At 47.1% G+C, this 15,437-nt stretch overlaps 1 protein-coding gene across 3 annotated transcripts in view; it reads right to left on the bottom strand.

Moving 5' to 3' along the window:
- qtgal (queuosine-tRNA galactosyltransferase) overlaps positions 1-15,141 on the bottom strand; it is a 28,490-nt gene extending 13,349 nt beyond the window's left edge. Inside the window, exons 1-7 of one of the 3 annotated variants that reach the window (XM_082967164.1) lie at positions 15,096-15,141; positions 14,730-14,867; positions 13,868-13,984; positions 13,390-13,489; positions 13,222-13,286; positions 3,587-3,652; positions 611-706 (exon numbers count right to left, since the gene is read on the bottom strand). In XM_082967164.1, coding sequence (XP_082823290.1) covers positions 611-706; positions 3,587-3,652; positions 13,222-13,286; positions 13,390-13,489; positions 13,868-13,984; positions 14,730-14,867 — 582 coding nt within the window. In that variant the 5' untranslated portion in view covers positions 15,096-15,141. The other 2 variants (XM_082967166.1, XM_082967160.1) reach the window with 2 other exon arrangements.
- Positions 15,142-15,437: the final 296 nt, after the last annotated feature.

Genomic DNA, 15,437 nt, shown 5'->3' with positions numbered 1-15,437 from the left:
CTCCCTGAGTTAGAGCTGAATCACAGAGCTTTACTTTCCTCTCCCTGAGTTAGAGCTGAATCACAGAGCTTTACTTTCCTCTCCCTGAGTTAGAGCTGAATCACAGAGCTTTACTTTCCTCTCCCTGAGTTAGAGCTGAATCACAGAGCTTTACTTTCCTCTCCCTGAGTTAGAGCTGAATCACAGAGCTTTACTTTCCTCTCCCTGAGTTAGAGCTGAATCACAGAGCTTTACTTTCCTCTCAAGTATTTAGGCTTGCAAAATTCAGCCAACTTTCAGAAAATTCCCAGGTTTTCCAGAAATCCTGGTTGGAAGATTCTTATTCTCTCCTGATTCCGGGAATCTTCCAACTGGGATCTTTGGAAAACCTGGGAATTTTGCACGATACCAGCCCATCCTAAAGCCAGGAGTCATCTCAGTCTCACACACACAAATATAGGTATAATAATTATGTAATTTTACACAAGTGGTCCTCCTGTTTCCTCTGGTGTGTGTGTGTGTGTGTGTGTGTGGAAACTGCAGGCTCCAGGTACGGATCCTGTTTCCATCGGCCCTGGCCACTGTCTGGCACGTGACCCCCACATACACACACATCCTGAGTGTGTGTTACCTGGGTGCTGAGTTGATCCTGGCTGATGTTGTTGATCCAGCGTGTGTAGCGCTCAGTAGATCCCTCTGGATCCCTGCGGACCTGACAGCCAATCAACTGAGAGAAACACAGAAACACCTCTTAGTGATCTACTAGATACATCAACACAAACACTCACACCACACTGATCACACCACACTGATCACACCACACTGATCACACCACACTGATCACACCACACTGATCACATATGATGTATGGAAGAGAGAGAGAGGAGGGAGGGCTGGAGAGAGAGACACAGAGAGAGAGACACAGAGAGAGAGACACAGAGAGAGCGAGCGAGGGAGACAGAGCGAGCGAGGGAGACAGAGCGAGCGAGGGAGACAGAGCGAGCGAGGGAGACAGAGCGAGCGAGGGAAAAACTAAGAGAGAAAGGCAAAGATGGAATGCTTTTTCTGTTTTGCATCTCAATGATCCACCAGACAGAGAGAGAGAGAGATGGAATTTGCCGACGAGTATGTAAACCACCACTTCCCTCCGTATTATTGGTCAACGTGCAATCATTGGAAAACAAACCGAACGATCTACGATTTAAGACTATCCTACCAACAGGATGTTAAAAACTGTAATATCTTATGTTTCACCGAGACGTGGCTGAACGACGACGCGGATAATATAGAGCTGGCTGGCTTCTCCGTGCATCGGCAGGACAGAGAAGTTACGTCTGTTAAGACGAGGGGCGGGGGTGAGTGTCTATTTGTCAATAACCTACTACAACGGCTCTGACGTTCGTCGGATGTGGCAGGGCTTGAAAAATATCACGGACTACAAAGGGAAACCCAGCCACGAGCTGCCCAGCGACACGAGCCTATCAGACGAGCGAAATGCCTTTTATGCTCGCTTTGAGGCAAGCAACACTTAAGCATGCATGAGAGCACCAGCTATTCCAGACGACTGTGTGATCACGCTCTCCGTAGCCGATGTGAGCAAGACCTTTAAAAAGGTCAACATTCACAAAGCCGCGGGTCCAGACGGATTACCAGGACGTGTTCTCAAAGCATGCGCGGACTAACGGGCAAGTGTCTTCACTGATATGTTCAACCTCTCCCTGACCGAGTCTGTAATACCTACATGTCACAAATAGACCACCATAGTCCCTGTGCCCAAGAACACTAAGGTAACATGCCTATATGATTACCGCCCCGTAGCATTCACGCCAGTAGCCATGAAGTGCTTTGAAAGGCTGTTCATGGCTCACAACACCGCCATGCCGGAAACACTAGACCCATTCCAAATCGCATACTGCCCCAACAGATCCACAGATGATCAATCTCACTCCACACTGCACTTCCACACCTAGACAAAAGGAACACTTATGTGAGAATGCTATTCATTGACTACAGCTCAGCGTTCAACACCATAGTACCCACAAAGCTCATCACTAAGCTAAATACCCTGGGACTAAACACCTCCCTCTGCAACTGGATCCTGGATTTCCGGACGGGCCGCCCCCAGGTGGTAAGGGTAGGCAACAACACATCTGCCATGCTGATCCTCAACACTGGGGCCCCTCAGAAGTATGTGCTTAGTCCCCTCCTGTACTCCCTGTTCACCCACTACTGCGTGACCAAGCATGACTCCAACACCATCATTAAGTTTGCTGACGACACAACAATGGTAGGCCTGATCACCGACAACGATGAGACAGCCTAAAGGGATGAGGTCAGAGACCTGGCAGTGTGGTGTCAGGACAACAACCTATGTGAGCAAGACAAAGGAGCTGATCGTGGACTACAGGAAAAGGAGGGCCAAACAGGCCCCTGTTAAAATCGACGGGGCTGAAGTGGAGCGGGTCGAGAGTTAAGTTCCTTGGTGTCCACATCACCAACTAACTATCATGGTCCAAACACATCAAGACAGTTGTGAAGAGGGCACGACAAAACTTTTTCCCCCTATATGACAGGACCTATATGATAGGCGGTGTCAGAGGAAGGCTATGCATAGTAACTTTACAAAATACCTCGACTAACCTGCACCCCCGCACATTGACTCGGTACCGGTACCCCATGTATACAGCCACGTTATTATGTAATTTTCTTGTGTTACTTAAAAAAATAATTGACAAAAAATTCACTTGTTTATTTAGTAAATATTTTATTAACTCTATTTCTTCAACGAACAGTGTTGGTTAAGGCTTGTAAGTAAGCATCTCCCAGTAAGGTATACACCTGTTGTATTCAGCACATGTGACATATAACATTTGATTTGAATGCTTTTTCTGTTCTTCATCTATCCCAATGACCCACCAGACAGATAGAGAGGAACGATCTACCAGACAGATAGAGAGGAACGATCTACCAGACAGATAGAGAGGAACGATCTACCAGACAGATAGAGAGGAACGATCTACCAGACAGATAGAGAGGAACGATCTACCAGTGGAGATGTAAAACAACCCTAAAGTCAACCCATATTATTATTCCACATAGATGAACCAATCCCTCTCATTTCCTCTCTACACCCTGTCTGCTGCACACCCACACAGTTCAAAGGGCAAATAAGCAGAGAAAACCACATGGCCTGACTTCCCTTTTTCCCCATTCTCTCGCTCTCTCTATTATCTCTCGGTCCCTCTCTCTACCCACCCCCATCTCCTGCAACTCTCCCTCACCTACTACACATGACCCCCTAACCTTTGACCTGTAATCCCACAGCTCACACTGAGACACACCTTAATATACACCCACACCACTCTATCAGGAACACTACCCCACTACACAGGACAGAAGGAATTTGTGGAACTCCGGACATACAGAATGTTAAGGTTTTCCTGTCTGTTATGATCATTTAGAGTAGACAGGGAGAGCGGGAGAGAGGAGATAGAGGGAGGGAGAAGATGGAGAGAGGTAGGAGATGGAGGAGAAGGAGAGAGGGAGGGACAACTCACCAGACTAGAGCTGTACTCCCTGGGCTCTAGACAGACAGAGTAGTACTTACAGAGGTAGAGTTGAAGAGGCAGGCCTCGTATTGGAGATGTATTCGCTGAGGCATCATCACATCATCCTGGAATACACACAGTTACAGTTAGCATGCTCTCTCTCTCACACACAAGGTTAGCTCTCGCTCTCTCACACACACACACAAGGTTAGCTCTCTCTCACACACACACACAAGGTTAGCTAGCTCTCTCTCACACACACACACACACACACACAAGGTTAGCTAGCTCTCTCTCTCACACACACGGTTAGCTCTCTCTCACACACACACAAGGTTAGCTGCTCTCTCACACACACACAAGGTTAGCTCTCTCTCACACACAAGGTTAGCTAGCTCTCTCTCTCACACACAAGGTTAGCTAGCTCTCTCTCACACACACAAGGTTAGCTCTCGCTCACACACACACAAGGTTAGCTAGCTCTCTCTCACACACAAGGTTAGCTCTCTCTCACACACAAGGTTAGCTCTCTCTCACACACAAGGTTAGCTCTCTCTCACACACAAGGTTAGCTCTCTCTCACACACAAGGTTAGCTCTCTCTCACACACAAGGTTAGCTCTCTCTCACACACACACAAGGTTAGCTAGCTCTCTCTCACACACAAGGTTAGCTCTCTCTCACACACAAGGTTAGCTCTCTCTCACACACAAGGTTAGCTCTCTCTCACACACAAGGTTAGCTCTCTCTCACACACAAGGTTAGCTCTCTCTCACACACAAGGTTAGCTCTCTCTCACACACAAGGTTAGCTCTCTCTCACACACAAGGTTAGCTCTCTCTCACACACAAGGTTAGCTAGCTCTCTCTCTCACACACACACAAGGTTAGCTAGCTCTCTCTCACACACACACACAAGGTTAGCTCTCTCTCACACACACAAGGTTAGCTAGCTCTCTCTCACACACACAAGGTTAGCTAGCTCTCTCTCACACACACAAGGTTAGCTAGCTCTCTCTCACACACACAAGGTTAGCTCTCTCTCACACACACAAGGTTAGCTCTCTTTCACACACACAAGGTTAGCTCTCTTTCACACACAAGGTTAGCTCTCTCTCACACACAAGGTTAGCTCTCTCTCACACACAAGGTTAGCTCTCTCTCACACACAAGGTTAGCTCTCTCTCACACACAAGGTTAGCTAGCTCTCTCTCTCACACACACAAGGTTAGCTCTCTCTCACACACAAGGTTAGCTAGCTCTCTCTCACACACACAAGGTTAGCTCTCTCTCACACACAAGGCTAGCTAGCTCTCTCTCAAACACACAAGGTTAGCTCTCTCACACACACACACAAGGTTAGCTCTCTCTCTCACACACACAAGGTTAGCTCTCTCTCTCACACACACAAGGTTAGCTCTCTCTCTCACACACACAAGGTTAGCTCTCTCTCTCACACACACAAGGTTAGCTCTCTCTCTCACACACACAAGGTTAGCTCTCTCTCTCCACACACAAGGTTAGCTAGCTCTCTCTCACACACACACAAGGTTAGCTAGCTCTCTCTCACACACACAAGGTTAGCTCTCTCTCACACACACAAGGTTAGCTAGCTCTCACACACAAGGTTAGCTAGCTCTCTCTCAAACACACAAGGTTAGCTCTCTCACACACACAAGGTTAGCTCTCTCACACACACAAGGTTAGCTCTCTCACACACACACAAGGTTAGCTCTCTCTCACACACACGGTTAGCTCTCTCTCACACACACAAGGTTAGCTCTCTCACACACACAAGGTTAGCTAGCTCTCTCACACACACAAGGTTAGCTAGCTCTCTCACACACACAAGGTTAGCTAGCTCTCTCACACACACAAGGTTAGCTAGCTCTCTCACACACACAAGGTTAGCTAGCTCTCTCACACACACAAGGTTAGCTAGCTCTCTCACACACACAAGGTTAGCTAGCTCTCTCTCAAACACACAAGGTTAGCTAGCTCTCTCTCAAACACACAAGGTTAGCTCTCTCACACACACAAGGTTAGCTCTCTCAAACACACAAGGTTAGCTCTCTCAAACACACAAGGTTAGCTCTCTCAAACACACAAGGTTAGCTCTCTCACACACACAAGGTTAGCTCTCTCACACACACAAGGTTAGCTCTCTCACACACACAAGGTTAGCTCTCTCACACACACAAGGTTAGCTCTCTCACACACACACAAGGTTAGCTCTCTCACACACACACAAGGTTAGCTCTCTCACACACACAAGGTTAGCTCTCTCACACACACAAGGTTAGCTCTCTCTCACACACACAAGGTTAGCTCTCTCACACACACACACAAGGTTAGCTAGCTCTCTCTCACACACACACAAGGTTAGCTAGCTCTCTCTCACACACACACAAGGTTAGCTAGCTCTCTCTCACACACACAAGGTTAGCTAGCTCTCTCTCACACACACAAGGTTAGCTAGCTCTCTCTCACACACAAGGTTAGCTAGCTCTCTCTCACACACAAGGTTAGCTAGCTCTCTCACACACACAAGGTTAGCTAGCTCTCTCACACACACAAGGTTCGCTAGCTCTCTCTCACACACAAGGTTAGCTCTCTCTCACACACAAGGTTAGCTCTCTCTCACACACAAGGTTAGCTCTCTCTCACACACAAGGTTAGCTCTCTCTCACACACAAGGTTAGCTCTCTCTCACACACAAGGTTAGCTAGCTCTCTCACACACAAGGTTAGCTCTCTCTCACACACACAAGGTTAGCTAGCTCTCTCTCACACACACAAGGTTAGCTAGCTCTCTCTCACACACACAAGGTTAGCTAGCTCTCTCTCACACACACACAAGGTTAGCTAGCTCTCTCTCACACACACAAGGTTAGCTAGCTCTCTCTCACACACACAAGGTTAGCTAGCTCTCTCTCACACACACAAGGTTAGCTAGCTCTCTCTCACACACACAAGGTTAGCTCTCTCTCACACACACAAGGTTAGCTCTCTCTCACACACAAGGTTAGCTCTCTCTCTCACACACACAAGGTTAGCTCTCTCTCACACACAAGGTTAGCTCTCTCTCTCACACACACAAGGTTAGCTCTCTCTCACACACACAAGGTTAGCTAGCTCTCTCTCACACACACAAGGTTAGCTAGCTCTCTCTCACACACACAAGGTTAGCTAGCTCTCTCTCACACACACAAGGTTAGCTCTCTCACACACACAAGGTTAGCTCTCTCACACACACAAGGTTAGCTCTCTCACACACACAAGGTTAGCTCTCTCACACACACAAGGTTAGCTCTCTCACACACACAAGGTTAGCTCTCTCACACACACAAGGTTAGCTCTCTCACACACACAAGGTTAGCTCTCTCACACACACAAGGTTAGCTCTCTCACACACACAAGGTTAGCTCTCTCTCACACACAAGGTTAGCTCTCTCACACACACAAGGTTAGCTCTCTCTCACACACACACAAGGTTAGCTCTCTCTCACACACACACACAAGGTTAGCTCTCTCTCACACACACACAAGGTTAGCTAGCTCTCTCACACACACAAGGTTAGCTAGCTCTCTCACACACACTCAAGGTTAGCTAGCTCTCTCACACACACAAGGTTAGCTAGCTCTCTCACACACACAAGGTTAGCTAGCTCTCTCACACACACAAGGTTAGCTAGCTCTCTCACACACACAAGGTTAGCTAGCTCTCTCACACACACAAGGTTAGCTAGCTCTCTCACACACACAAGGTTAGCTAGCTCTCTCACACACACAAGGTTAGCTAGCTCTCTCTCAAACACACAAGGTTAGCTAGCTCTCTCTCAAACACACAAGGTTAGCTCTCTCACACACACAAGGTTAGCTCTCTCACACACACAAGGTTAGCTCTCTCACACACACAAGGTTAGCTCTCTCACACACACAAGGTTAGCTCTCTCACACACACAAGGTTAGCTCTCTCACACACAAGGTTAGCTCTCTCACACACACAAGGTTAGCTCTCTCACACACACAAGGTTAGCTCTCTCACACACACACAAGGTTAGCTCTCTCACACACACACAAGGTTAGCTCTCTCACACACACAAGGTTAGCTCTCTCTCACACACACGGTTAGCTCTCTCTCACACACACACAAGGTTAGCTAGCTCTCTCACACACACATGGTTAGCTCTCTCTCACACACACACGGTTAGCTAGCTCTCTCACACACACACTAGGTTAGCTAGCTCTCTCACACACACAAGGTTAGCTAGCTCTCTCACACACACAAGGTTAGCTAGCTCTCTCACACACACAAGGTTAGCTAGCTCTCACACACACACACACACACACACAAGGTTAGCTAGCTCTCACACACACACGGTTAGCTCTCTCTCTCACACACACACACACACAGTTAGCTCTCTCTCTCACACACACACAAGGTTAGCTAGCTCTCTCACACACAAGGTTAGCTAGCTCTCTCACACACAAGGTTAGCTAGCTCTCTCACACACAAGGTTAGCTAGCTCTCTCACACACAAGGTTAGCTAGCTCTCTCACACACAAGGTTAGCTAGCTCTCTCACACACAAGGTTAGCTAGCTCTCTCACACAAAAGGTTAGCTAGCTCTCTCACACACAAGGTTAGCTAGATCTCACACACACAAGGTTAGCTAGATCTCACACACACACAAGTTTAGCTAACTCTCTCACACACACGGTTAGCTCGCTCTCACACACACACGGTTAGCTCTCTCTCTCACACACACACGGTTAGCTCTCTCTCTCACACACACACACACGGTTAGCTCTCTCTCTCACACACACACACGGTTAGCTAGCTCTCACACACACACAAGGTTAGCTCTCGCGCTCACACACACAAGGTTAGCTCTCTCTCACACACAAGGTTAGCTAGCTCTCTCACACACAAGGTTAGCTAGCTCTCTCACACAAGGTTAGCTAGCTCTCTCACACACAAGGTTAGCTAGCTCTCTCACACACAAGGTTAGCTAGCTCTCTCACACACAAGGTTAGCTAGCTCTCTCACACACAAGGTTAGCTAGATCTCACACACACAAGGTTAGCTAGATCTCACACACACACAAGTTTAGCTAGCTCTCTCACACACACAAGGTTAGCTAGCTCTCACACACACACGGTTAGCTCGCTCTCACACACACACGGTTAGCTCTCTCTCTCACACACACACGGTTAGCTCTCTCTCTCACACACACACGGTTAGCTCTCTCTCTCACACACACACACACGGTTAGCTAGCTCTCACACACACACACGGTTAGCTCTCTCTCTCACACACACACACGGTTAGCTAGCTCTCACACACACACACGGTTAGCTCTCGCGCTCACACACACAAGGTTAGCTCTCGCGCTCACACACACAAGGTTAGCTAGCTCTCTCACACACAAGGTTAGCTAGCTCTCTCACACACAAGGTTAGCTAGCTCTCTCACACACAAGGTTAGCTAGCTCTCTCACACACAAGGTTAGCTAGCTCTCTCACACACAAGGTTAGCTAGCTCTCTCACACACAAGGTTAGCTAGCTCTCTCACACACAAGGTTAGCTAGCTCTCTCACACACAAGGTTAGCTAGCTCTCTCACACACAAGGTTAGCTAGCTCTCGCACACACAAGGTTAGCTAGCTCTCGCACACACAAGGTTAGCTAGATCTCGCACACACAAGGTTAGCTAGATCTCGCACACACAAGGTTAGCTAGCTCTCACACACACAAGGTTAGCTAGCTCTCACACACACAAGGTTAGCTAGCTCTCACACACACAAGGTTAGCTAGCTCTCACACACACAAGGTTAGCTAGCTCTCACACACACACAAGGTTAGCTAGCTCTCACACACACACAAGGTTAGCTAGCTCTCACACACACACGGTTAGCTAGCTCTCACACACACACAAGGTTAGCTCTCTCTCACACACACACAAGGTTAGCTCGCTCTCACACACACACGGTTAGCTCTCTCTCTCACACACACACAGTTAGCTCTCTCTCTCACACACACACACGGTTAGCTCTCTCTCTCACACACACACACGGTTAGCTAGCTCTCACACACACACAAGGTTAGCTCTCGCGCTCACACACACAAGGTTAGCTCTCTCTCACACACAAGGTTAGCTAGCTCTCTCACACACAAGGTTAGCTAGCTCTCTCACACAAGGTTAGCTAGCTCTCTCACACACAAGGTTAGCTAGCTCTCTCACACACAAGGTTAGCTAGCTCTCTCACACACAAGGTTAGCTAGATCTCACACACACAAGGTTAGCTAGATCTCACACACACACAAGTTTAGCTAGCTCTCTCACACACACAAGGTTAGCTAGCTCTCACACACACACGGTTAGCTCGCTCTCACACACACACGGTTAGCTCTCTCTCTCACACACACACGGTTAGCTCTCTCTCTCACACACACACAGTTAGCTCTCTCTCTCACACACACACACGGTTAGCTAGCTCTCACACACACACACGGTTAGCTCTCTCTCTCACACACACACACGGTTAGCTAGCTCTCACACACACACACGGTTAGCTCTCGCGCTCACACACACAAGGTTAGCTCTCGCGCTCACACACACAAGGTTAGCTAGCTCTCTCACACACAAGGTTAGCTAGCTCTCTCACACACAAGGTTAGCTAGCTCTCTCACACACAAGGTTAGCTAGCTCTCTCACACACAAGGTTAGCTAGCTCTCTCACACACAAGGTTAGCTAGCTCTCTCACACACAAGGTTAGCTAGCTCTCTCACACACAAGGTTAGCTAGCTCTCTCACACACAAGGTTAGCTAGCTCTCTCACACACAAGGTTAGCTAGCTCTCTCACACACAAGGTTAGCTAGCTCTCGCACACACAAGGTTAGCTAGCTCTCGCACACACAAGGTTAGCTAGATCTCGCACACACAAGGTTAGCTAGATCTCACACACACAAGGTTAGCTAGCTCTCACACACACAAGGTTAGCTAGCTCTCACACACACAAGGTTAGCTAGCTCTCACACACACAAGGTTAGCTAGCTCTCACACACACACAAGGTTAGCTAGCTCTCACACACACACGGTTAGCTAGCTCTCACACACACACGGTTAGCTAGCTCTCACACACACACGGTTAGCTCTCTCTCTCACACACACACACACACACACACACACACACACACACACACACACACACACACACACACACACACACACACACACACACACACACACACACACACACACACACACACACACACACACACACACACACACACACACACACACACACACACACACGGTTAGCTAGCTCTCTCACAAACATTTCAAGGCGTGTTGATGGGTTGTTTGTTATGACTAGAGCACTCCGGGAGGTCGCAACCTTCAGAGAGGATCTAAACAGACATGTTCAGAATCAACACTTACACACACATCAGACATAACACACCAGAGGTAGACAGAGAGAGAGAGACAGACAGAGGTGGAAAGAGAGAAAGAGAAAAACAGAAATGAGGGTCTACTATACAAATTGATAGAAAGTGGTGTTGGGGGGAAAAACATAGGACATTATGAAACCCATGTACACAAACAACAAGTGTGAGGTATTTTTTTCCCACAGGGATGCAGCTTAAGCCCCACCCTCTTCAACATATATATCAACGAATTGGCGAGGGCACTAGAGCAGTCTGCAGCACCCGGCCTCACCCTACTAAAATCTGAAGTGAAATGTCTACTGATGATCTGGTGCTTCTGTCCCCAACCAAGGAGGGCCTTCAGCAGCACCTAGATCTTCTGCACAGATTCTGCCAGACCTGGGCCCTGACGGTAAATCTCAGCAAGATAAAAATAATGGTGTTCCAAAAAAGGTCCAGTCACCAGGACCACAAATACAAATTCCATCTAGACACCGTTGCCATAGAGCGCACAAAAACTATACATACCTCGGCCTAAACATCAGCGCCACAGGTAACTTCCACAAAGCTGTGAACGATCTGAGAGACAAGGCAAGATGGGCCTCCTACGCCATCAAAAGGAACATAAAATTCATCATACCAATTCGAATCTGGCAAAAAAACACTTGAATCAGTTATAGAACCCATTGTTCTTTGTGAGGTCTGGGGTCTGCTCACCGACCAATAATTCCCAAAATGGGACAAACACCAAACTGAGTGTTCTAATTCCACAACAACTGTTAAACCACATCAGGAGAGGTCAAGAGTAGCTGCCCTTTAATTGAATTGTGCCCCAGAGAGAGCCTGTTGTGTTTGGTTAGCGGTGTTTCTATAACGGTTCTTGTAGCAGTGTACATGTGATGGGAGAGTTTGTAAAACAAACACCCACCCCATTGATGGAAATCATCATGATATCATTCTTCCAGGTGGAGTACTTTACAGTCAACATTTCATTGGGAAGGTTTTTGGGGGAAGCCTTTAGAAATGACTGTCTCCTGCACGCTAACCGTTTCTGCACGCTAACCGTTTCGGCACACTGACCGTTTCTGCACGCTAACTGGCTACACAGAAACAGGCGTTACTTCTTCAGGAAACAGGAATCACTGCTGCATTCTCTTCGTGGATTATCAGAAACTAATTAACCAACTACTATTCTACTACGTTCAATACATTTAACTTCCTCAGTCCAGAGGCTCAGCCAATGATTTCCATATGAGACACCCCACCCCAAAAATGCTTTTACTTCGGATCTACCCGACTCATTCTATTAAACTCTGAGAGGGCGGAGAAGATAATATTTACAGAGATACTGAACTCTATTTGACCATTTCATTATATTTCTGAGAAACGGTCTGATTTTATCACCGTTTTCCTTCAACTCTGTTTCAGCCCAGTCAGGATAAGAAAGAGTCTCATTTCAGGAATTATGCTTTTCTTGGGGCACAGAACAGCTCCAGGCATCTTTTACACACACACACACACACACACACACACACACACACACACACACACACACACACACACACACACACACACACACACGGCAGGGGCCAGAACTCGTGACTATAATTCAGTTCCATTTTCATATTTTTCGTGCGTCACAAGCCAGAGCATATCCAAGTGTGTGTGTGTGTGTGTGTGTGTGTGTGTGTGTGTGTGTGTGTGTGTGTGTGTGTGTGATGTCCCTGGCTGCGATGTCTCTGTTTAGTGCTTTGGTTCTCTGGCTCTCAGATGCGGCCATTGGAATGGTCTGAAATGTAGAAACTCCGCCCACCTCTGGCAGCGGGCCATGAAAAACAAACTGGCACATTGACATGACACCAGTAACATGCAGAGGAGCTTAGGCTCATTTAGCAATTACTAAGTGTAACACACACACATTCTAACACAAACACTCACACAGACTGGAGTCTCAGTCCTCATTTTATACTGACAGCTCTGTCAAACATTTACTCTGATACAGTACCCACCTGTTATATAGCCTGTGTGTGTGTGTGTGTGTTTGTGTGTGGTACTAAACGTGGCCAAGATGTGTCAGACAGCAGTAGCTAGAGCGTGACGATGACTCCCTCCAGACCGCTACAACACACACACACACACACACACACACACACACACCACACACACACACACACACTCTCACTCCACCTCTCTCTCCCACATACTGACACACATTATCACACAGGAGACAGGTTAACATAAACACGTTGTGTTGTGACTCACAGCGTCCTGAAAGCAGAGGTACGTTCCAGAGCTCTGAGACACAGCCTGGTTCTTGGCATGACCCACTGGAGGAGAGGAGAGAGAGGAGATCAGCATGGGGCCTGTTACAATACACACACACCTCACGTACACACACCTCGCATACACACCTTGTGTTCGTACACTTACCTCCTCTGGGTTGGGCGGAGTCATGGCCAGAGATCACCATGGAAACACCTCTCCTTTCCAGCCTCTCCCTCCAGCCCTCCACTATTGCTCTGGAACTATCCTGACACACACAAACACACAAAACCACACACACACACAACCCATACACGCACGTATGTAACTCACAGTGCTGTAGTATTAGTAGTACTGCAGTAATACTATAGTAGCATTCAATAACTCACAGTGGTGTAGTGTAGTATTGGTACTACTGCAGTAGTATTCTGATAACTCACAGTGCTGTAGTATTAGTAGTACTGTAGTAGTATTCTGATAATTCACATTGCTGTAGTATTGGTAGTACTGTAGTAGTACTGTAGTAGTATTCTGATAACTCACAGTGCAGTAGTATTAGTAGTACTGTAGTAGTACTATAGTAGTATTCTAATAACTCACAGTGCAGTAGTATTAGTAGTACTGCAGTAGTATTCTAGTAACTCACAGTGCTGGCGTCATCGTAGACAGACAGTTCCATAGAGCCAGTATAGTCCTGGTTCAAAATCCCCTGCAGACACTCATCCAGCCAGCAGGAGGCGTTATGCACTGGCATGACTATAGACTAGAGACAGACAGACAGGAGGGGTTATACACTGGCATGACTATAGACTAGAGACAGACAGACAGGAGGGGTTATACACTGGCATGACTATAGACTAGAGACAGACAGACAGGAGGGGTTATACACTGGCATGACTATGGACTAGAGACAGACAGACAGGAGGGGTTATACACTGGCATGACTATAGACTAGAGAGAGACAGACAGGAGGGGTTATACACTGGCATGGACTATGGACTAGAGACAGACAGGAGGGGTTACACTGGCATGACTATAGACTAGAGAGAGACAGACGTTGTGTCAAGTCAGCTAGCTAATTATTATTAGCCAACGTGCGAACAGGCACCAAGCAGATGTTCTGCCACAAAGTAAACAAAAACCAAGGTAAAACGCCAATCTGCAATGCACTCCTTATACATTCTTCATATGAGCTTGTTTCACTCCAATGTTTGTCAGCATTGTAAATGTAAACAAACACTGTATAGCGTTAAAACATGCTTAAAGCTATAATTTGTATAATTTGGATGGTCAGTCCTTGCTTGCATCCAAAGCTCTGTCCATGAATTTGAGTGGTTACATTTTTCCAGGCCCAGTCCTCAGAATTTTTACAATAACAGAGGCTTGACAGACTGGTACATTTCCCATCCGGTATGGTTATCTAGGCCAGTGAAATGTTCTCTCGTGGACAAACAGAGGTAACAATGTTGGTTCTGGGTTGTTGCCGAGATTAGTGATATGTCACCTACCACCTCCACTGCCCTGCTTGTCTTCCCCCCTCCACCTCCGACCGACCCATCCTGAACGCACTCCCCCTTGCAGAGCCGCTTGGCGGGGACAGAGTCGGCCTCCTGCCCATTGGGATGCGCCAGCGAACAGGTATTCATCTGCACAAACAAAGAAGACACGATAAAAACACGCTTTTTTTGCCGAAAACTGGCTAGCGGATTTGAAAGAACGTCAACGGAGAAAGCACACGTGGGATATTTATAGCGATATCTGCTCTTATAGAATGCATGACTTTGCATTACGATGTTACACTCGTTCTAGAGTGAGCTGCTTTCATTTGAGCTGTAAAACACCAAAATACATACAAATTTGCTCTGGAAACTTGCCTCGATGATAGCAGCTCCACTTCCGCAAACAAAGGTGACAAATCGCTCATTGGTCAGTTTAAAACACGGACAAGCTTCTGATTCGCTGTTTTCAATGTTAGTCACACATGACGCAGAATCGATGACGTTCGCTTGGTCCCGCCCACTGCCCCAGTACAAACAGCAGATACGAATAATTTACAGTAGCCTAGCAACGCAACTATATTACGTTTTAACAGTAAAACAATGTCTTATAATGTCAGTAAAACAATGTCTTATTTTCTTAGGTATTTTTTAAAAAACTGCATTGTTGATTAAGTGCTTGTAAGCAAGCATTTCACTGTAAGGTCTACACCTGTTGTA

Source organism: Salmo salar, chromosome 02, assembly GCF_965601325.2.
Source record: "Salmo salar chromosome 02, fSalSal1, whole genome shotgun sequence".
In the NCBI taxonomy this organism is placed as follows: Eukaryota; Metazoa; Chordata; class Actinopteri; order Salmoniformes; family Salmonidae; genus Salmo; species Salmo salar.
This window is presented reverse-complemented; position numbering and strand designations above follow the sequence as displayed.